We start from the raw sequence: 22,506 nt of genomic DNA, 5'->3' as shown, positions 1-22,506 counted from the left end.
ACACAGGCCAGAGGATGACCAGGGGAAGAAAAGGCTGTTTGACCTCATATTGCAGAGCAGTGTGTCCCTCGAGCATGTCCTCCTGGATGATATTTCTGGGAAGATGTAGGAGGTGACTGGGCATGGCCAGCATGGATTTATCCAGGGTGGACCATGAGAGACCAACCTCATGGCTTTCCAGGATGAAAGGACTGGATTTCTGGATGAGGGTGGATGATCAGTGGGTGTCTTTTATTATATTATTGCATACAGGACATCTGGAAGGATGGAGGGAGGAAGGAGGGATGGATGGATGGATGGAGGAAGAGATGGGCGGAACTGAGATTGATGGTTCAGCCTCAGAGGGTCATGAAATATTGGTCCCGCTCTGCCTGGAGGCCTGTAAGAAGTGGGCACTGCAGACGTTTGCATCTTGACTGCGTGCCTCAGCCTGGGAGATGGGGCTTCCCCCTGCTGCGGGTGGCTCTGCCAGGCCAGCCACATGGGTGTAGGTGGTGCAGACTCTACTTGAAGACATTCCTGTAACCCAAATACATTGGGATGAATGCAGAATTGGCTATTCAAAATCAAGCATTTCATTCACTTAGTCTCTTTGCTTTGACATCTTCTCACTTTGACCACACTCCTGAAATGTCTCTAATTCACCACAGAAAAATTGAAGCCTTGTATTGGGTCTGGCTGAGATGGAGTTAATTCTCCCCATAGCAGCCCTCGTAGTGTTGTGCTCTGCACTGGTAGCTAGAAAGGTGTTGATAACACACCAGTGTTTTGGCTACTGCTGAGCAGCGCTGGCACAGCATCAAGGCTGTCTCTCCAACATTTTTGCCCCCTCCACGGCAGGCTGGGGCTGGGCAAGATCTTAGGAGGGGACATAACCAGGACAGCTGACCTAAACTAACCAAACAGATATTCCATACCATATGACGTTAGCTCAGCTATAAAAGCTAAGTAAAGGGAGATGGAAGGGGAGTATTTTCGTCTTCTGGAGGAACCACTACACGTACTGAAGCCCTGCTTCCCAGGAAGTGGCTAGACATTGCCTGCTGATGGGAAGTAGAGAATAATATCATTTGATTTTCTTTGCTTTTGCGCGCGACCTTTGCTTTCATTTTATTAAACTGTCCTTATCTTGACCCACGAGGCTTTTCTTATATTTTCTCTCCCCTGTCCAGCTGAGGAGGGGGAGTGATAGAGTGGCTTTGGTGGGCAGCTGGCACCCAGCCAGGGTCAGCCTACCACAAGACTAAAGGCAAATTATGCCCAGGCTTGGCAACTTGGGGTGTTTTGCATGCAAATGAGCCCTCTGGTGCCGAGCTCCTGAACTGCAGCTCCTTAGAGACTGACCAAGCCTCTACAGAAGTCCAAGTCAGAAGCAAACCTCCAGGTTTGTGAGGGTGTTAGCAGGCCCTGCTGAAGTCCGTCACTGAAGAGACCATGCAGGGAATGAGCAGACAAAGTTCCTGTCCCTGGGGGTTGGTGCAGCAGGAAGTTGGAGGCACTGGGTACAGGAGGAAATTTAAATTTAGAGGTCACTGTGAATGTCCTTGATGTACTTCAGCAAGCTGGATGGTGAAGCCCTGACCCCCATCCCCTGGGGAGGAGTTTCCTTTCCTCCTTGGGATGCTCAGGGCTTTTCCTGGGAAAAAAAGGTGGGATGTGACGTGGGAGTGTGTGATGCCAGGTGCTGGTCATCGGTAGGCCACCTCGCAGGGTCTGTGGAGGGTAGGTAAGGAGGCAAGAGGCACTAGAGGTGTAAGGGTCTCGTGTCCTATAGGGAGTCTGTTCTCGTTTTGCCTGGGATAGAGTTAATATTCTTTCTAGTAGCTGGTATAGTGTTATGTTTGGGATTCAGTATGAGAAGCATGGTGATAACACACTGAGGCTTTCAGCGGTTGCTAAGTAGTGTTTATACTAAGTCAAGGATTTTTCAGCTTCTCAGGCCCAGTCAGCAAGAAGGCTGGATGGGCAGGAGAAGCTGGGAGGGGACACAGCCAAGACAGCAGAACAAGCTGGCCGAAGTGATATTCCATGCCATGTTATGTTATGCCTAGTATATCAACTGGGGCAGTTGGCCGGGGGGGAGCGGATCGCTGCTAGGGAACTACCAGGGCATCAGTCAGTGAATGGTGAGCAACTGCATTGTGCATCACTTGTTTTGTATATTCCAAGCCTTTTATTATATTATTGTCATTTTATTGTTGTTATTATTATCATTATTCTTTTCTTCATTTCTGTCCTTTTAAACTGTTCTTATCTCAACCCACAAGTTTTACTTTTTTTCTCAATTCTCTCCCCGAACCCACTGGGTGGGGGAGAAGCGAGTGAGCAGCTGCCTGGTGCTTAGTTGCTGGCTGCAGTTAAACCATGACAGGGTCTCAGTGGAAGAGACAGTAGCCGTAGCCAGGAGAACAAGGGTCTCTGCTCTTTTGGGGTGTCCAAGCCCCACCAAGGCCCTGGCCATCTCCCCCACAGTTACACTGTCCTGTGCCTGTGCCTGTGCCTACTTCCTTGCTTCCAACACCAAGCCGTGGTTTTCTAAGGATTTGCCAATGCCTGTGAGCTCCCCACAACACAACCCATCCCGTTGCTTCCAAAGCCTTGCTAATGCTCATTTATCCCCAAGATTTCCAAGCCCCAGACTTGCTAGAATCCTCTATTGTGCTCCACATCCCAGCACTGAACTGCACATCCTCCTTCTTCTGCTGTCACCTCAAATTGCAAGCTCAACTTATTTCACTTCAGCGTGACACCCCGCCAACATTTCAAGCCTTCTCCCTGCCTTTAACACACTCACTGCTACACCTACACGGCTCTCTCCCTGCTTGCCCTTGTGTCTCACATATCCTTCCTCTTCCCCTGCAGTGACTGTCACGTCCCAATTTCTCAGGATGACAACTCAGGTTTGCTGATTCCCAGGTCAGGACTAAGGTGAAATGACACCAGGGATCCTTTAACTCACCAAACTCAACTTTTATTCGCTCACAACAAGAACTGGCGTGAAACTATGTCAGTAAACTGTAACACGTGCTAACCATACGTCACTAAAGATATACTACAGGCCTTGCTTATCTGGGGATCAGTTCAGGGAAGACAATAAGGAGAGCCCTCCCGCTGAGTCATGAGGTTCAGAGTGGACCCCCTTGCTTTCTAGACTCCCTCTCAGTGAGGAGCTCATAGGCCAGTTTCCCCATGCTCCTTAGACATGGGAAGTCCCCTTGCTCACATGGCATCCAGCATAACCCCCATGCCCTTCTCCCCAGGGAACTCCTCAGCCAGTCATGTCACAGCCTGTCCCAATGCACGAGGTTATTCTGGCCCAGTGCAGGCTTTTCCCCCTTTGCCTTGTAAAACTTCTGGAGGTTTCTGTTGGCCAAATCCACAAGTGTCTCACGGTTCCTCTGGGATGAAAATCCAACATGAGAGCATTTAAGGTTTGTGGGACAGTGCCTCAAGCCAGAGATGAATAGGGAGAATTACAGGACGCTGCAGGTAATGAAAGAGAAGGACGTGCTTGATGGAGTTGCTTACCAAGGTGGGAAATGCCACAGTAACCATCTCAAAAACACCAGAAGAGGGTATGAAACAAGTAATACATGGGCAATGGGGAAAAGATTATCAGGGTAGTTGTCCCGATCCAATATCGGGGAGGGTTCTTAAACAATCCCAAGAGTGAGATTTAAGACACAAACAAGGTCAGATGCCATAAAACCTTTTAAGTTTTATTTCTTGTAACAACTGATAATAGCGAAAGGACAGACGGAAAAAGAAAGGAAAAAGGCAGACCTAAGCAAGAAAACAGAAGAGATGCAACAAGACTAGTCACCACTACCACGAAGCCAGCGACGTCCCATTGGCTCGGTCTCGGTGCAGATGATGGGGTAAGCTCCGAGCTCCAAGCTCCAGCAGAGAGATGATAACAAAATCCCAGCTCCAAGCGCTGATTTTTCTTCTTTTCGAGAGAGGAGTACGCAGTCCTTTTATTGTTCTAGTCCCCACAATTTTCTCTGAAGAACCCACTCATTTCCACGGAGCTCATTGTCATACGTGCCGCCCCGTGTTCCTCCATGCGCGCATGCCCAAGTGTTCACGGTGGTCCTATCCGTTCATACTGCAGCTGTCACATACTCTGGCCCACTCATGCTAACTGCGGCCTACTTATGCTAACTCTAAATAATCAGGCTGAAAGAAATGTTCCCCGTTTTCCATGAAATCTCCCACAATTCCCCTTTTGGTTTTTCTGCAAGCCAAGTTACACGAAATGCTTTTGCAATCATACGTTCAACTATTTTTATGATACGTGGTACAATCATTACAACTGCTAATATTACAATTAAAATAACTAAGGCATGCATAAGCAAATCTTTCAACCATCCCATAATTCCCAAACTTGTTAGCGATCCACTTAACCCTGTGTCAGTTATGGTGAGCCTTTTACTGTGAATCATATTGATATCGGCTGTTAGTAACGTAAGTTGTCCGAGGCTACATGGCCTCCCGTTAAGTTTCGATGGAATTACTCTTCCATGCTCTATTCGTTTGCCTTTTCGGAAAGCGGCTCTGCCGAGGCCCAGGGCTGTGAGATGCTGCGTCTCTGGGAAAGCACAGATCCCCGGTGCTGTTGTGCCTGTAGATAGGGCGCCAAGGGAAGGTGAAGAGCAGCAACAGCTTTCAGGGCTGGGCCCTTCCTTGTGGGAGCAGGAGCCAGACGTTTCCCTTTTCGGAAAGAGGCATTGCTGAGTACCAGGGCCATGAGATGTTTTGTCTTTGGGAAAGCACAGATCCCCAGTGCTGTTGTGCCTGTAGATAGGGCGCCAAGGGAAGGTGAAGAGCAGCAACAGCTTTCAGGGCTGGGCCCTTCCTTGTGGGAGCAGGAGCCAGACGTTTCCCTTTTCGGAAAGAGGCTTTGCTGACTCCGAGTGCCATGAGATGCCCAGCCCTGAAAGCTGTTGCTGCTTTGGTGTTTTTGAGATGGTGTCACGGTCCACTCGGTGGACTCGTGATGGTTCGTTTGCTACGATCTCGAAAGTGCAAAATTAAGGTGACCAACACCAAAGGGGATAGCAGTAATCACACAGTAAAACTTTATTGTATTGCCTGTGAAGAGGCACGCGATAGTTAGAGATGGGTGAGAGAAAGGAGAAAAGTAAAGTTAAGTTTAGAGAGAGGAGGAAAAGAGGTTATAGCTACCACCGCTGATCTCAAGACGTCCTAACGGTCCCGGGTCCAGCTAATGCTGCGTCGTCGATCGTCGTGGTCCTTGGTGGGGAAGCTCCAAATTCCCATTGTTCAGAAGTCATCTTTTATGCTTAGTAACACACCTTGCTCCACCTCTGCCTCAGGAGTCTCCGCCCTTCTCAGAATACAATTATCATATCTCCGCCCTTCTCGAGCGAGGCTATCACGCAGGCGCAGGGTCAGTGTCTGAGGCGTGGTAAGTCTTGGAGGCGGGTAGCCTTCGACCAGGAGGTGTGTTTTGGTATTATAATGAAGCAAAGTTCGTCTAGAGTTCATGATTTCTTCATCGATGTTATGGCAACAGGTGCAATCCATCCTTTTTGACAGTAGCTATGCGGTTATCTCTAGCGGTTCTAGCCAGGTACCTTCCAGGAGCCTTGTACCGCACATTCTGTCCTTGGGATTGGCCGCTGCGCTCCAAACAGGCCGTTGTCAGGTAATGTACTGTTCATGTTCCTGATGACAATGTTGAGACAATGCTGATTTTCTGACCGACTCTTACACCACCCCGTGGCTCAACATGGTCGTCAGGACGTCAGGACTGCTTAGTGGTAACATGATAAAGAAGAGGAAGAAGAAAAGGAAAAGAAAAGACAGAGAGAGAGAAAAGGAGAGAAGATAGAAAGGCAACTACAATTTGTATCAATTACAATCAAAATTGTTTATATATATAAAAAAAAAGAAAATCAATGAGGTTTCAAAACATCAATTGATTTGGGAATATCCACATTGGATGGAACATCAAGCATATTATATGTGTTCAGTACAGACATCAAACGCGTTAACCGATTCATCATTCTCCAGGCTATGACATACAATACTGCAGACAAAGCCAAACTGATCAAAACCAATGTCAAAAGAACCACAATGGGGTGACACAACTTGTTCAGGATGCCTGTAGCAGTAGGCGACCATCCGAAAAGTGTGTCCCACCATCTATGTTCTGCATCCTTTTGCACTCTTTCTAAAACTCGGTGTATTTCTTTCACATTGTGATGAACAGTTATTAAGGTTTTCTGTCTGTTTTCCCTAATTTTCTCCAAAATCTCAACCAAATCCTTGTGTTGTAATAACTGTTTTACCAAAGTGAGATTCATTCCAATGGGTATAGGCAACAATTCATGAATCAACATATAGTTAGATTGCAAAAGTTGGTGAGATGTGACCGGGGTCCGAATAGGAAAAGTCACATCCAACAATCTTAGTGAAATTACAAGCACAAAAATTTGAATGATTTTTAGTCTCCACAACTACCTTATCTACAGATAGAAAATCACAAACAGTCCTCAAACATACACAGCCTTTGCCGATGTATATGAGTACTGTTTCAGGGTTTTCATTAGGATGAATCTCAAAGTGGCAAATATTTTGTTCAGTATCCAAACAAATATCTTGTGCCTCAATTGCATTGCCTTCACAAACAAATCCTTGTTGTTCTCGTACAATACAAAATTCCAAATTAACAGTTTGCCATTTTTCATTCACCTTTCGGGCCCATACTCTATGCTCAAAAGGATAGAGTATAGTTCCGTTGTGGTTCAACCCTAATGCAATAACGGGATAAATTGGGTATATGGTAGCATTATATATAGTAAGCACAAAAGTTGTAGCTATGTTTGTAACGGGATCATAAGTAAAGTTTACCAGGTTCCACCAGGATTGGAGTTCCTTCTCAAAATCAGTGGCACTGTCCCAAATTATTTTCCGAATTTCAGTGGGGAGAGTGCCTTCTTCCCCTTCTCTTATAATTGAGGCGGCTACCGACTGCATCCATATTTGAGCCTGGATACAACTGAGAGCCAAAGAGACGTTATTCTGGATCACCCCAAGTGCATCAGTAATCAATTCGTGGTCCCTTACATTTACCTTTTCCCATTTTGGTAATATATTTGACAACAGCCACTGGTTAGTCCCCAAAGCCAATAAAGAAGACCGCAAAGGCTGTTGTAATTTAGCCAAATCACTAATTGAGGTAGCCAACTTGTTCATTATTACTTCTGAATCGATGCTATTTAAAACTCCCAATCCTGTACCCAAAACACCGGTTAGGTCTCTCTGTGTTCTTCTCATGGGAAGAGTTCGTTTTGCAGCCAGGTTGTCCATCCCTCGTAAGAAGTCTTTAGGAAAGGTGAGCAAGCTGGCTGAATGTCTGAAACATTGTTCTGCATAGACAATTCAACTCGTTTGAGAGACCACGCCGGGTTAAACAACATTTGTTGTAGGCCCGTATTTCTGATCACATACGGTCCAATTTCAAAAATTTTTGGGCTAAGCACAACAATTGGTTGGGTAGTAGGTATTACAACATCTATTTTAAATCCTCCCCAGTATTTAGTGTTATTTTTACCACACATAACTTTATAAGAGTATTGTACAGCTGTCAAGTTTAACCAACAGTCTAGGTTTTGATTTTTACACGACAAAATAGGGCCATGAGGTCCAATTCCATAACTGTTTGTGGATTCAATGTGAGATTCAGTGATCAGTCTGCATCTTATTGTGATGTTATTTCCTTGTACCACTGTAAAAGAGGGTATAACTTCATCTTTGTCAGTTAGCATAAAGAGGGTATCTATGCCATCGTGCGTGACTACTGCAACAAGCATCCTAGTTACAACATTCATTTTGAATTTAAATGTTAGGCCTGATAGCTCTCCGGTTGGTGGATTAGATCGCCAATTGCACACCACATAAACTGGCTTGGTCAAAGTGAAATTATACCAACAATCTCCTTGTTCCTTAAGACAGGATTTGGTGATTTCAACATTATTGGTACTTGGGTCTAGGGGGTAGTTACCGACATTCTTTTGACGGCAACATGTAATGAGAAATCCTGTTTGTTACATCCCCATTCTATTGTAGGACAGAGTTTCGCAGTGATGTTAGAACTAGGGTCCAATAGATTTCCAGAGATGGTAATTGAGGAGGCTTTCTCATAAAGAGATCCTTCCACCTTTCTACATCCCACTTGGATTTTTTCTCCAGTCATTCCAGTCAGGACACGGACCCAGTCTTTTTTGTCCCATTCCCCCCACTCAAGTGGGTGGTATACTTCAGAATCATGCATTACTACAGTGGCTAAGTTTGGGAAACGGTCTTTGGGATACTGTCCCATACTCCAAGTATACTGGACAATAGCTTGGGACCATGGCCATTCTGTATTCTTTTGGCTACAGATTAGTGGTAAAATACAAAAGAGTACTATCAATCTAGTTAAGTGATTCATAATTCATGCTGTTCTTGGCGTCCCTCGGAGTTCTTCTGCAAAACAAAAAGAAACAAAACTTGCCTCTCTGAGGCAAAAGAGATTAATACTATACAGAAAATTAAAATGATGGAATTATCCAGCGAGTATTTATCTGATGCTCCTTCCCTAGGGCATCGGATGCTACCCATGAGTATACAGTCAGTGGGGTTTTTAATACCAGTGGCACACTTCCTACAGTGGGAAGTTCTACTAGGACAGGTTGTCCAGGGAAATGTGCTGGATTCTTAGAATCATCTGGTCCCTTTAATGAGGGAAGTAGAGAGGGAGCCTTCGGGCAAAAGGCAGTAATTTTGGGGCATCCATTTACCCCCCATCTGTCATTTACACCTTTGACAGCTTCCCATAGGCGGGTATCCCAATTTCCCTCTTGTGGTTTCAAAAGTCGTTTTAAGAGACCATTTGTTCTTTCTACAATCCCATTGGCCTGTGGATAGTATGGAGTGTGGAAGACCCATTTAATCCCTTCGCTTCGTGCCCAATCCTGTACGATTTTGGCGGTGAAGTGGGAGCCATTGTCAGATTGTATTTCTTGTGGTTTTGGAAAAATTCCAAACCATTCACGCAGTGCTTTCACAGTTTTTTCTCCCGTAGCTTTGTTCAAAGCTTCGGCTTGGACTAGCCCTGATGTTATCTCCACTCCTACCAGCACAAAGCGTTTTCCTCCTGATTTCTTAAAGGGGCCGATATAATCTACCTGCCAAGCATCCCACAAGCCTTTACCCTCTCTTAAATGCAGAGGGTCATCCTCTAAGGGGTGTCTTTCGAGCCGTGTACGGCACTGTTCACAGGCTGATATGCAGGTTTTACACATTTCCCTAGTGACAGGCCAGCCCCGGGCAAGGGCTTCACGATACAAGTCTTTAGCTCCTGTATGTTTACATTTTATATGTAACCATTCTAGCAAACGATCCCAATCTTCTGTGATCTGGTCCTTTTGTACAGGAGCTAGTCTTGCTAATTCATCAGCTTTGTTGTTCCATTCTCCTGCCGAGCCCCCATCTACTTGATGAGAAGCTACCCATCCCACAGCAAAGTTCCCTTGTCTTGCAATGCTCAGGATTTCTTGCCACTTGTCCTTCTGCCACACTGAAATTCTGTTAACCTCCCATTCATTTTGCTCCCAGAAAGGGAGCCATTCAGTACATCCTTTAAACACTGCATAGGAATCAGTATATATATGGACAGGGGAAGCTGTTTGTGCTTCATGCTTGAAAACGCTCCATACTGCAATTAATTCTCCTACCTGGGCACTCCCTTCTCCCTCTGTTATTATCTGTTCTTTAGTAGTAGTGTGGAGGGCTACTGCCCGGTATTTCCACACTTTTCCTTCTCGCTTTGCCGAAGCGTCGGTAAACCAAGCATTCACTGACTGATCGTGGGAGAAAGGAGGGGCTACCTGAATAACTGAGATAGGTTTGTCTTGGCTGCCATCCCGGCTTTCTGTTTCTTGGATAGCTAAGTTTTTTAAAGCTCCTTCAGTCACTGAGAAAAGGTTACAATAGTGTTCAATCTGGGCATACCACTTTCGTACCGAGGCTCTCTGGGCCACCCCGTCAGGAGGGGGAGTCCCGTTAGTGACTGCTTTTATAACTTTGAACGGGCCTCTTAGCACAATTGGTTGCTGACGTGTAATTTTCTCCACTTCTATGAGAGCCATGCTAACCACAAACAAACCTTTCTCCCATGCAGTATATCTCTTCTCAGCATCCTTAAAGCCACGGGAGTAAAATCCTACAGGGCGGGTTGGACCCTCAGGACCACGTTGCCAAATGTGTACTGACAATCCTGTTGTGGCAAACCCCCATTCTACCTGAAAAGGGTCTGTAGGGTGGATAGGGCCAAGAGCCTGATGAGCTGTTGCTTCAAAAATTAACAATTGCATTGCTTCTTCCTGAGAAGCAGTCCATTCCCATTTGGCCCGTTTTCTCAGCAAATCATAAAGAGGTCTGGCAATGATAGAAAAGTCTGGGATATGTTTTCTCCAGAATACCAATAACCCTAAAGCATGCTGCAAATCCTTTTTTGATTCAGGCATTTTAATCTGATCTAGAGAAGTGAGGGTGTCTGGTGGGATACATGTCATTCCCCCTTTCCACCAAATTCCCAAAAACTTTACTTCTTGTGAGGGTTTTTGGATCTTTTCTGGGGGAATTTGCAAACCCAAGTTCTCCAAATGAGAAATTATGTTCTGTTGGGTTGCCCCCACCTCCTTTTCTTCATCTCCACCCACGAGAATATCATCAATATACTGGTAGACAGCTATGCCGTCGGCTTTTGGTATTTTCTCCAGTTCTTGGGCCAAAGCGTGGTGAGCTAGTGTAGGGGAATGTTTGTATCCCTGAGGCAGCCGGGTAAAGGTAAATTGTTGTCCCTCCCAAGTAAAAGCAAAACGATCTCTGTCTTCTGGTCGCAAAGGTATCATGAAAAACATATCTTTAACATCTATGGTTGCCATGATCGGATGAGCTTTTTCCTGAATTGTTATTACCAGTTCAGCCATATTAGGGACTGCGGCAGTCAGAGGCCCTGTGTTAGCATTCAGCCTTCGAAAATCTACTGTGAGCCTCCACTTCCCATTAGGTTTTTTCACCGGCCATACCGGCGAGTTGAAAGGAGAATGGGTATTTATCACCACTCCTTGTTCCCCGCATCTCCTGCATGACTGGTTTGATACCTTCCTTTGCTCCCAGGGGGAGGGGATATTGTTTAACACTAGTTACTTTGCTAAATGGCAGAGGGGGTGCAGTTTGAAGTAGCCTGATGTTCGGCTGCGGTGTCCCAAAAGTCCACAACAATCCTTCTGAATCCTCCCACCCCCTTCCTTTAAGGGCATCTATACCTAACAGGTTAGTCGGAATGTTCCCAACCACCATGTTAATAGTGATTGTGCCTTCCTCTCCCGGCAGCATCAGCTTTACCGGAACAACGTTCATAACTTCTGTTGACCCTAGAGCATTCAAGACACAAATATTTCGCTTAGAGGGAATCACCCCACACCTCTGTGCATCTTCCTCAGTCAGGGCAGAGATCTGTGCACCAGTGTCAATTAAAAAGGTTACGGGTGCACGCTTAGGACCTACAATAGCTGTAATCAATAAATCTCCTCTGTTAGTTTTAGTGAGCTGTCGGATATAAATCCATCCTCCGTTCCCCCGCCCACTGCTAAGGAACGGAGGTTCTAGTTTCCCTGCTGACTTTCCCCATTGCCCGTGCTCTCCGCGGGGGCGGCTGTGGGCATGACAGGAGAGATTTCTCTATTTGACCCTAAGTGCTGTGGGTGTTGTTTCGGACCATACCACTTTGATATCAGTTTACTCAGTTTATTAAGGGGTAAACCATCCATTACATCTCTGGTAACTCCCTTTTTAATTCCCAAAGCCCACCATTGCTGTCGAGTCAGGGGCTGTCTTCCTCCTCCCCCAGTGTTAGAGTAGGAGTAGTCAGCAGCACTGGCGGAGTCAGTGAGAGCGGTTACAGTTTTACTAACAGATAGGGGTAGATCTTTAGCTCCTACTTGACGGATTCCTTTAGGTTTCTCCTCCAAAGTTCTCACAGGACCGTATTTTCTGCTATAATCTATCAATTCCTGGGCTACATCTCCCCACGTCCACATCCTTTTATGTTTTGAGTGGGAAGAAGCCGAGCTATGATTAAAGGGTGAGTCCGTGCCAACATTACTTTCATCTCTTTTGCCTTTAATAAAGCTCTCCAACTTTTCTACAGGGTCTAAAGACGCTATGGTCCTTTGGAGAACAATCCCGGTAGATTTGAGTGATTCTGGGAGTCCCCTTATTAAAGGAGTCATGATTTCAGGATTCACCAACAACATCATTGGGGATTCACATCCGGGAACTAACTTCCTTTCATGTATCATTTGCAGGCAAGCTGTTTTGTGCACACTTTCTAGCAATTGATCAACTGTGCCTGTGATTGCTAGGGGATCCCCCCTGTCCAAGGGGTTCAGCCCTCCGGCCCAATAGGCAGCCCGCTGGGTTAGGGACCATGGGGCACGTTTATCCCCTGTTGTTAAAAAGACGCCGTGGCCCCAGTAACCACTAGCTTCCCTTTCACTTAACTGAATTTGGTCCCCTCCAGTTAAAGATACACGCCACACATACTCTGTTTCGGATTCTTTGGGAAGGCGCCCATATTCTCTTTTCATTTTGGCCAATTCAGTGGGAGTGTATGGTATCTCTTTAGTTGTAGTATGTGGGTCATTATCCTCATCATTTATATAAGTATATTCTGCTTTAATCAAAGGCCTCACTTGGGGGTTTTCCCTGAAGTGTTTCCTTGCTTCCTCTAGCTCCTTTTGGGGGTATACCTGACTTATTTGCCGAATACCTATCTTTTCCATTTTCATTTCTATCTCATTCAATGATTCAACAGACTTTGAAAGTTCTTCTTTCAAGGCATCTTTTAGACAGCGATTTTCTTCCTCCTTTTCCTCTGCTTGCTGTTTGTACAAGCAAATTACTCTTTCTTTCTCTGCTAACTGCTCTTCCAGGTTGGAGGTTGTTTTCTGCAAAAGTTGTACCAAACTTTCAAGGGATTCTATGATTTGTTTTTCCTGGCTACGCCGCTTATAGCGGTCTTCAATTGCTGCGACCAGGCTGGCTCCAAGAACTGCACAGATTATTCGCTTTGCCTTTGCCTGACCGTGATCTAGCCTCATTCTGTATAGAAATCACTCGGTCTGTTACACTCTGTAAATTTGCCCAATTGTCTCGAGCCCACTCTTCCCCAGGCGGGGAGGGTCGAGCTCCATACTTTGCCAAGAGTGCATAAAATGAGCCAAGATTTTTTACTGATGGAGAGTTTTGATAACCATTCTTTTCAGTCATTTTTGTTGCAAAGGGCCAAACTCACTTCGGGGAGGTCAAACTTAGTTACACTACACACGCAACAACTGCTGCGTCGCCCTCCTCTTCCCCGAGTGGCTGAAGGGACCAAAATCTCACTTCGGGGAGTCAAAACTTAGTTGCTCACAAGTGCAGACTTTCTCTGCTTGTCCCTTCAACTTCCCTGAGTAGTCAACCTCATCTAATGAGGACAGTTCCCCTTTTTGCACTAAGAGATCCTTCACTTGATCCTGATAGACAGAGCCCTCAATTCGAGTTTGGGGTGAAATACACTGAGGTGTGTGCGGTGTGCGGAAATCCCGAATCGCCCCCCTTGCTTTCTGGACACCTCTCACCCTTTAAGGTGTAGGGCCAGGTGCGGCTGGAACGAAACGTTCTTCCCCTGTTACAAACCACACAAAACCTGCACCCCTCTGTCTCTCAGGATCCTGTGCGTGACGCCAGTTTAATGTCACGGTCCACTCGGTGGACTCGTGATGGTTCGTTTGCTACGATCTCGAAAGTGCAAAATTAAGGTGACCAACACCAAAGGGGATAGCAGTAATCACACAGTAAAACTTTATTGTATTGCCTGTGAAGAGGCACGCGATACTTAGAGATGGGTGAGAGAAAGGAGAAAGTAAAGTTAAGTTTAGAGAGAGGAGGAAAAGAGGTTATAGCTACCACCGCTGATCTCAAGACGTCCTAACGGTCCCGGGTCCAGCTAATGCTGCGTCGTCGATCGTCGTGGTCCTTGGTGGGGAAGCTTCAAATTCCCATTGTTCAGAAGTCATCTTTTATGCTTAGTAACACACCTTGCTCCACCTCTGCCTCAGGAGTCTCCGCCCTTCTCAGAATACAATTATCATATCTCCGCCCTTCTCGAGCAAGGCTATCACGCAGGCGCAGGGTCAGTGTCTGAGGCGTGGTAAGTCTTGGAGGCGGGTAGCCTTCGACCAGGAGGTGTGTTTTGGTATTATAATGAAGCAAAGTTCGTCTAGAGTTCATGATTTCTTCATCGATGTTATGGCAACAGGTGCAATCCATCCTTTTTGACAGTAGCTATGCGGTTATCTCTAGCGGCTCTAGCCAGGTACCCTCCAGGAGCCTTGTACCGCACATTCTGTCCTTGGGATTGGCCGCTGCGCTCCAAACAGGCCGTTGTCAGGTAATGTACTGTTCATGTTCCTGATGACAATGTTGAGACAATGCTGATTTTCTGACCGACTCTTACAGATGGTTACTGTGGCATTTCCCACCTTGGTAGGCAACTCCATTAAGCACGTCCTTCTCTTTCATTACCTGCAGCGTCCTGAAGGAATGAATGCCTGCTGTGCCTGAGTCTTTACTGAAATGGTCTCCAGGTCCTGTGCTCAGGGAAAGGCTTCAAGGAAGAGGAGAGCATGCACTGGCAGGAAAGTCAGGAAATCCTTCAAGGACTGATGCCAGTTTCTGCCCCTGCAGGGGAGTAACCCTGGCAACAACACAGGCGGGGGACTGCCTGGCTGGAAGGAGGCCTTTTGGAAAGTTCTTGGTGGACAGTGAGATGGACAGGACGCAGCCGTGTGCCTTGGAAGCAAGGGAGGACAGGAGCACCCTGGGCTATACGAACAGGAGCACAGCCAGGTGGTTGGGGGAAGAGATTCTACAGAACACTGTGACCAGATTTCAGATCCCAGTACAGGAAAGATGTTAGCAAGCTGGAGCCATTTAGCAAAGGGCCCCCCTAATGGTCTGAGGCAGGAAGACTCTACCTGTGAGGAGAGGCTGAGGGAACTGGGCTTGTCCAGCCTGGAGAAAGGAAGATCTTGGGTGAAATATGCAGCAGCATTGCAGTGTTCCCAGGAAGACAGAGTCAGGCTCGTGTCCATGGCAGAAGACACAAGGACAAGAGTCAATGGGCTGAAACAAGGGAGTTAGTGCACATATACAGAAATACATTTCCAACATGAGGATACTCAAATGCCAATCCTTGCTTAACCACAGCTTTGTGTTTAAAACAACATCCAGTAAGTACAGGAGGGCATCAGTATGCCTTGGGAGATCCCAGGGTCCAAGTGTGGTGGGGAAATGGGGACATAGCTAATGTCCGCCGGGAAACCAGCACAGGCATAGGACAGTGTAGGACAGCCTGCAATGGGGATGACTGAGGGCATTGCAGCAGGTGAGATCACCACCAGCCAACACAACTAAGATCCTTATCCTCTCCACCCTGGCTGCTGTCTCTTCCACTGAGGCCCATGAGAAGATACCAGGTCCTTACAGCCCCAGGGCATTGTTGCCTCCTCACCCACCCTCTGTCGATCGTGTCCTGCACTTGGCATTGCACACCCCCACATCCCACTGCTCCCCAGAAGAGCAACAAGTATCCCGTGAGGTAATGGGACCCCTTTCCCAGAGGATGGGGGTCAGGGCTTTGCTGTCCTGCTTGGTGAAACACATCAAGTGTTTTCACAGCCAAATTCCACGCATGATTTTCCACCTCTAAACAGTGCATCTGATTTCCTCCTTCACCAGCCCCCAGGGACGGTCCCTTTTCTGGTCATTACCTCCATGGCCTTTTCAGGGATGGCCCTCACTGGAGCCCACTAACACGCTCGGAAACTTGGAGGCTTGCTGCTGACTTTGAAGTTTCTAGGGGCTTTTCAGTCCTTTAAGGATCTGCAGTTAAGGAAGTCAGCACCAGAGGGCTCATAACATGCAAACAAAACCCCTAACAGTCCAGTCACTGTGCATCATTTTCCTTTAAGTCTTCAATTCTGATGTGGTTAATTAGAGCAGTTTCAGGTGTGTAATCAACATGGAATGATATGAACACCTAACAGCACAAAAAGAAAGGGTTTCTTTTCTCCACGTTATTTTTCTTCTTATACATGAATTGATGTCAGCAATCTCTAACTGATATTGATCCTGTGCATCTCCTAATGTCAGTCTGGATAGATGTGAAAATCCAGAGCCTTCATGTTCCACAAACGATGGTCAGTCTTCATCCCTACCCCCAACCTACCATGTCTCTTCATCAGCCACCGGGACTTGGAGCAGCCTGTTCCAATCTGAGCTTTCGCCACTGAAGGCTTGTAGCTGCATGTTTCAGCCTGTTGGCACCAATTCCCACCTGTTTTTCTTGGAGAGTGAGAGGCACACAGACACAGAAGGGTGTTTCTTAATTGCCAACAAGCAAAAACAAGCAGGCATAGTTTCAGTAAAAAATATGAAGAACAATTCCTTCCTCCGCTAGGTATTAATCCACATTACATCCACTGAACCTGCTTCCTACAGAGGATAACCTTAGACCAAGAAAAAACACGTTTTGTGTTCAGTCAGAGATCCCATGATCTCCCAAAATGTTCCCTGTCCTGGATTTTGTTTGTTTATTTGTCCATACTCACTCTTTTGCAGACAGCGTGTCACACACTGAAGTCACAAGCTCCCTCGACTCACAGAGGGAAGCAAAGAGACAAAGGGAAGGAAATGCTCCCTTCTGAATAGCCAAATCTGCACTAACCCCAACATATCTGAGTTGCAGGCACATCTTCAAGCAGACTCTGCATCATCTAGACACACTTGTTGTTTTTCATTTGCTGCATGGTAAATTTCTACAGGTGACTCCCTTGTAGGTGAAGACAGGGATGAGAGCAATCACCTCTAACACTAGACACCTTGGGTGCAATTGCCCAGGCTTCCCTTGCTAGTCAAGGGAGAGAAATCACTTGTCTCAGCCAAGAGGCTTTGATGCACCCTGTCTGTCCACCAGCTCATGCTCCAAAAGTTCTGCCATCGGTGTGCATCACACTTGTATGTCCCACATGAGGTCTTCAGCTACCTCAGGGTATCCTGGAGGCAGTGGCCACCCCCGTGTGGGCAACTGCATCAACCCGTGAGTGGAGATGATAGATATACGTTGAAACATATGCAGAAAAGAGCACTGTGTAATAAGTGTGTAAGAAGTCTTCATTTCCAGAGTTTTGAGGGTTTTCTATAAATCCTCATGATTGCTTTCTCTATTGGTCATTGATATGGAACAGCAAGCTGCTTCCCCTTTCTCTCCCTCTACGTAAATCTAGATTTATACAGTCATTTCTAAAATGCATTTCCTGTGAACACGTTGAATGGCAAAACTGTTCTCAGGACAAGTTTATATTAAAGCGTTTGACATCTGCATTTCATATCTAAACAAAGCTGAGAGCAATGGAGGTTGGAGAGGTTGGACAGAGCCCACTATTATTTCTTTGCTATCAAGCAATGTCCAAAACTGGTAGCACTTCCCAACTATCATCACTTTTTTGAGGTGGCCAAATCTTTATGGGCTATACAATGGCATAACATCATGGCCCTCCAAGTGCCAGACCCTAAATGATACACCACAGAAGGCCAGAGCACAGCTCATGAAAGGAAATGCCATTCCTATCTGATAACCTGATAAACCTCTCCAATGCAATGGCTGCCTTGGTAGATGAGTAAGGCTTTTGACACTGTCTCCCATAAAATCCTCATAGAGAAGCTGCTGAAGCACAGGCTGGATGAACAGACAGTGAGGTGCATTGAAAACTGGCTGAAAGGCCGGCCCACAGAATGGTGATCAGTGGCACGAGGTCTCCCTGGAGGCCGGTCACCAGTGGTGCACTGCAGGGGTCAATACTGGGTCCAGTCCTGTCCCTTCAAACCTCAACTCTACTGTAGTTTTGTGGTCCTGTGATACCCTTTCAGGAAAATCAGTGCTGCCGGGCACCTCTCTGAGGTGTCAGTACCCGTGAATCAGCAGGCATTCTCCATCTCCTAGGCATCCACACAACATGGAAAAATCCCTTTCATCCCTAACTTGTAGAAGAGGGGTCTTCCTTCCTGACATCTTCCCAGGACACACCTCCTCCTCTTCCCCATCCACAGACATCCACTGCTTTCCATTTCTGGCCTCAGAGAGGGTTTCAGGATTTGCTAAAGCCATCAGCCACCTCCTCGTTTCTCATTGACATCCCTTGACCCTCTCTCTGAGCCCTACACACGGCCAATCAATGAGTGCTGCTCAGAGCTGCTTGCTCTTCAGAAGAGGCCTTGAGATTCCTGCATATTCCTGGTGCTTATTAACTATCTTCCTGACTCCCTCCAGAGCTCATGGCAAACACAGAAGAGGCCTTGAGATTCCTGCATATTCCTGGTGCTTATTAACGATCTTCCTGACTCCCTCCAGAGCTCATGGCAGACATAGTTGTCTACAACAGGGCCTTTATGACCATCTTTTATGAAATCATTGTCTTTTTAAGATCTCTGCAGAAAGAGTAGCTACAGAAAAACACCTAATACAGAAACACAGAGGCTGAATGAAGTGCCAGGAAGAATCAAGTGAGCAACACCCAAGGCTGCGGCTTCCTGGCAAGGAGTTTTTCCTGTTTGTCACCTTTTCTCGTGAAAGAAACAGGAAAATTGTCCATCCCATAGAGCTCTGCAGAAGGAAGTTGGAGCTGTACATTGTGTGAGGGGATACAAGCAAGATCAGCAGGTAGAAAAGACTTTTGTAAGGAAGGCTTTACGAGGGAGCACCCTGACTTCACCCAGATAAAAAAGAGACCAAGTAGTGTGCTGCAATGATGGTTAGAAGTGTCCTGAGATAAAAGAGTGTGGATGAGAGAAGGTGGGAGAGGTTTGGTTTGCAGAGACTTGAGGTGGTACTTTCCGTGTCTGAGCAGCCTGAGGTTTGGAGCCAGGGGAAAATACAGAAGCTCTCAAGGACCTTTTGGAATTAGTGGAACTATCACTATTAGCAGTAACAGGAAAGCGCTGAAAGGGAGCTCCTTAGTATTCTCGATGATGAACTAAAGCTTTTTAATTTTGCTTGTTACTTGACAAAATAGCTATGAGTTCTCAGTGATGAGCCTCTGGTATGCAATTCTGAGAACAAGTGTTCATGATGGCATCTCCTGGCAGCTGCTTCATGGCCCCTGTCAGCGCCCTGTCCTTGTGCTGGCCCAGCCCCACTGACCATACACGGTCCCACAGCCCCACTCTGCAGGCACAGCATGGGAAAGGGGAGAGTCGAGGCGGGAAATGTTCCCCCATTGTGATCCCAGTGGTGGCCTTCAAATCATAGTTCCGCCATGACCCTCCTACTTTTGCAGCTTCCCCAGTACCCGACCAATGCCCTGCCGCAGCCTTGTCCTACATGGGGCTTTGCAGAAAGCTCTGCTCCAGGGTCTGCCAGGGTCTGGGGAAAGAGCGAGGCTGGGCAGGGCTGTCCGTTCCCGCAAAGCAGCCTTAGGCCCAGCAGGAAGGTGGAGATGGCCTCACAGCAAAACTCACCCGTAAACCTGGGATGACCACCAAGTACTGGAAATGGACAACAATTGGGGTGATGAAGGCCCCAAGCCACCTTCCCTGTCTGTCCACACAACCAAAAGCACAGACCGGCCTCCTCCTCTCTCCTGCACCTGCATGTATTCCATGCTTTCCACAAGCCCTGCCTCTGCACCACAAAACCCCGGTGTCAGTCCTTGCCCTGCATGGTCACACACTGCAAGCTACACACTGATATTTTTCTCTCCTGGGCACTTTCCAGCCCAGCACAGTTCCCCCTAAACTCTTCACACTGCCCTTAACCTCTCTGCACGTCCCAATGCCCTCTCCCCAGCACAGCCCAGTCTGGCATGGCCCCACACCAGTGCCCACCACAGGGTGCGGCAGAGCTCTGGGCACTCACCCCACAGCCCCAGACCCTCTGAAGGGCACACCAGCTCCTCGGGGGTGGAGAGGGGTGAGCCCCAGGGCTGGGGGGCATCTGTGGCACAAGGCATGGGGGAGATCCCCTTGTATGATGGAAATGGCTGCAATGGAGGCCAGCTCTGTCACACAAGTGCCCTGCCTGTCCTGCCTGGGCACCAGGCCTGCCACACAGCAGGACTGTAACCATGGCTTGAAGAGCACTCAGGTCTTCCACCAACCAAAGGGTTCAGAAGGAAAGCATGCAAGTGGGAAGAGAGCAGCTGGGGAAAGACCAAGCGCTGGTGCTCCCTGGCACTGCTTGCTGTGCCTGGACTCTTTTCTTCTTCCCCCTCTGCACACAGGCACTGCTCCCTGCAGCTGCAGAGAAGGTCTTGGAGGAAGGATCTCAGAAGAACAAGTCACTGCAGGGCCCTTTATTTTGTTTAACACACAGAGGGCATAGCTCATTTGCACAGCCTCCAGGACACAAAATCTGGATTCGACTGTGAATTAGAAACAGAGGAAGACAGACATTTCTTTGTGGAAAGCTTTCAGATAAGTAAAACAAAGTGAAATAGAAGAAAATAAAAACCACACCCAAAATCACCATTAAAAAGACCAGCAAAAGACAGGTTGGTCTGCAAAGAGATATAAGTACTATGCAGAAGGACAGAGGCAGTTTATTCCTACTGAAAAGCATACCAAGTGATTAGTTTTCTCAGGGCATCCTTGATCTCATGGTTCTCATGCTGTAGATGAGGGGGTTCACGGCTGGAGGCACCACCGAGTACCGAACTGCCACCAGCAGGTCCAGGGATGGGGAGGACATGGAGGGGGGCTTCAGGTAGGCAAACATGGCAGTACTTATAAACAAGGAGACCACAGCCAGGTGAGGGAGGCAGGTGGAAAAGGCTTTGTGCTGTCCCTGCTCAGAGGGGATCCTCAGCACAGCCCTGAAGATCTGCCCATAGGACAGCACAATGAAAACAAAACAACCAAAGACTAAAAAGACACCAACCACAAGTACCCCAACTTCCCTGAGGTAGGCATCTGAGCAGGAGAGCTTGAGGATCTGGGGGATTTCACAGAAGAACTGGTCCACAGCATTGCCTTGGCAGAGGGGTACTGAAAATGTATTGGCAGTGTGCAGCACAGCATTGAGAAACCCACTGCCCCAGGCAGCTGCTGCCATGTGGACACAAGCTCTGCTGCCCAGGAGGGTCCCGTAGTGCAAGGGTTTGCAGATGGCAACGTAGCGGTCGTAGGCCATGACAGTGAGAAGAAAATACTCTGCTGAGGTCAAAAAGAGAAACAGAAATGCCTGTGCAGCACATCCTGGGTAGGAGATGGCCCTGGTGTCCCAGAGGGAGTTGGCCATGGCTTTGGGGACAGTGGTGGAGATGGAGCCCAGGTCAAGAAGGGAGAGGTTGAAGAGGAAGAAGTTCATGGGTGTGTGGAGGCGGTGGTCACAGGCTACGGCGGTGATGATGAGGCCGTTGGCCAGGAGGGCAGCCAGGTAGATGCCCAGGAAGAGCCAGAAGTGCAAGAGCTGCAGCTCCCGCGTGTCTGCAAATGCCAGGAGGAGGAACTGTGTGATGGAGCTGCTGTTGGACATCTGCTGCCTCTGGGTGTGGAGCACAGAACAGGGAGGCAAGGGCAGTGACAATTTAGGGCCTTAGTCTCTGACCAAACTCAAAGTCATTTCTCATACTAGACGTTCACAGCACCTTTACTATTGCAATGATATTTTCATTCAGCTCCATTGCTGGAGCTCTGTTTGGTGTTGGCTGAGTGTGCCGTGAGGATCAGGACATTTGCCTACTGGCTGCCAAGGAGTCAGCCCTGCTCTGTAGCAGTGGGTTTCTGGGAATGGTGTCTGTCAGGGGGGTCAATCCTGGTGTTTGAATTGGTCAGATGACACTACTCCTAATGTAAAACTGCTTGTCAACATCTGCACTCCCAGGTCGACGAAAACACAATCAAAGCATTGCTTGAGAGATGGGGGTGGTGGTTTACAGCTCTCCCCCATCACACCTGATAATATTCTTGGATTTCAGAAACCCTCATCATTTCTGCTGCACTCAGAGAAAATAAAGTGGGATCCTGCGAGGAAAGAGTACTGCCTGCACCGCAGTTGCAGATGAAGGGAGCTGGGTCTGTCACTCTGTCATTGTTGCCAGCTACCCTGAGTTGCAACTTTCTGAGATGGAGGGTAATCAAACACCCCCATGTTAACCTGAAAGACTCCAGGCACTACTGAAAGCAGAGAGGACCCACTGTCCAACACCAAGTGTCTCCCCTTTCTCAATGTCTCTGCACCCCACCTCTTGCCAAGGACACACATGGTTCATTTCACAAACCCAACAGCATTTCCTCACGTCATGGTGTCTCTGTGCTTCTCCATGGGACATTCAGAAACACCAAGACGCTATGGGACAGACCTGCGTCCTGGAGGGCAGCTCAGAGCTT

At 47.5% G+C, this 22,506-nt stretch overlaps 1 protein-coding gene across 1 annotated transcript; it reads right to left on the bottom strand.

Annotated features, from left to right (window-relative positions):
* Positions 1-20,755: 20,755 nt before the first annotated feature.
* Positions 20,756-21,652, bottom strand: LOC115337765 (olfactory receptor 14A16-like). The gene has a single exon (XM_030006170.1). It carries the CDS (start codon positions 21,650-21,652, stop codon positions 20,756-20,758), a length of 897 nt encoding a protein of 298 aa, XP_029862030.1.
* Positions 21,653-22,506: the final 854 nt, after the last annotated feature.

This window comes from Aquila chrysaetos (genome assembly GCF_900496995.4).
Source record: "Aquila chrysaetos chrysaetos chromosome W unlocalized genomic scaffold, bAquChr1.4 W_unloc_6, whole genome shotgun sequence".
Lineage (NCBI taxonomy): Eukaryota > Metazoa > Chordata > Aves > Accipitriformes > Accipitridae > Aquila > Aquila chrysaetos.
The sequence above is the reverse complement of the archived record's forward strand: the minus strand, read 5'-3'. Positions and strand labels throughout refer to the sequence as shown.

Excerpts from the sequence above, each read along its gene's own strand:
- LOC115337765 (XM_030006170.1), bottom strand. The coding sequence starts at position 21,652 with ATGTCCAACAGCAGCTCCATCACACAGTTCCTCCTCCTGGCATTTGCA.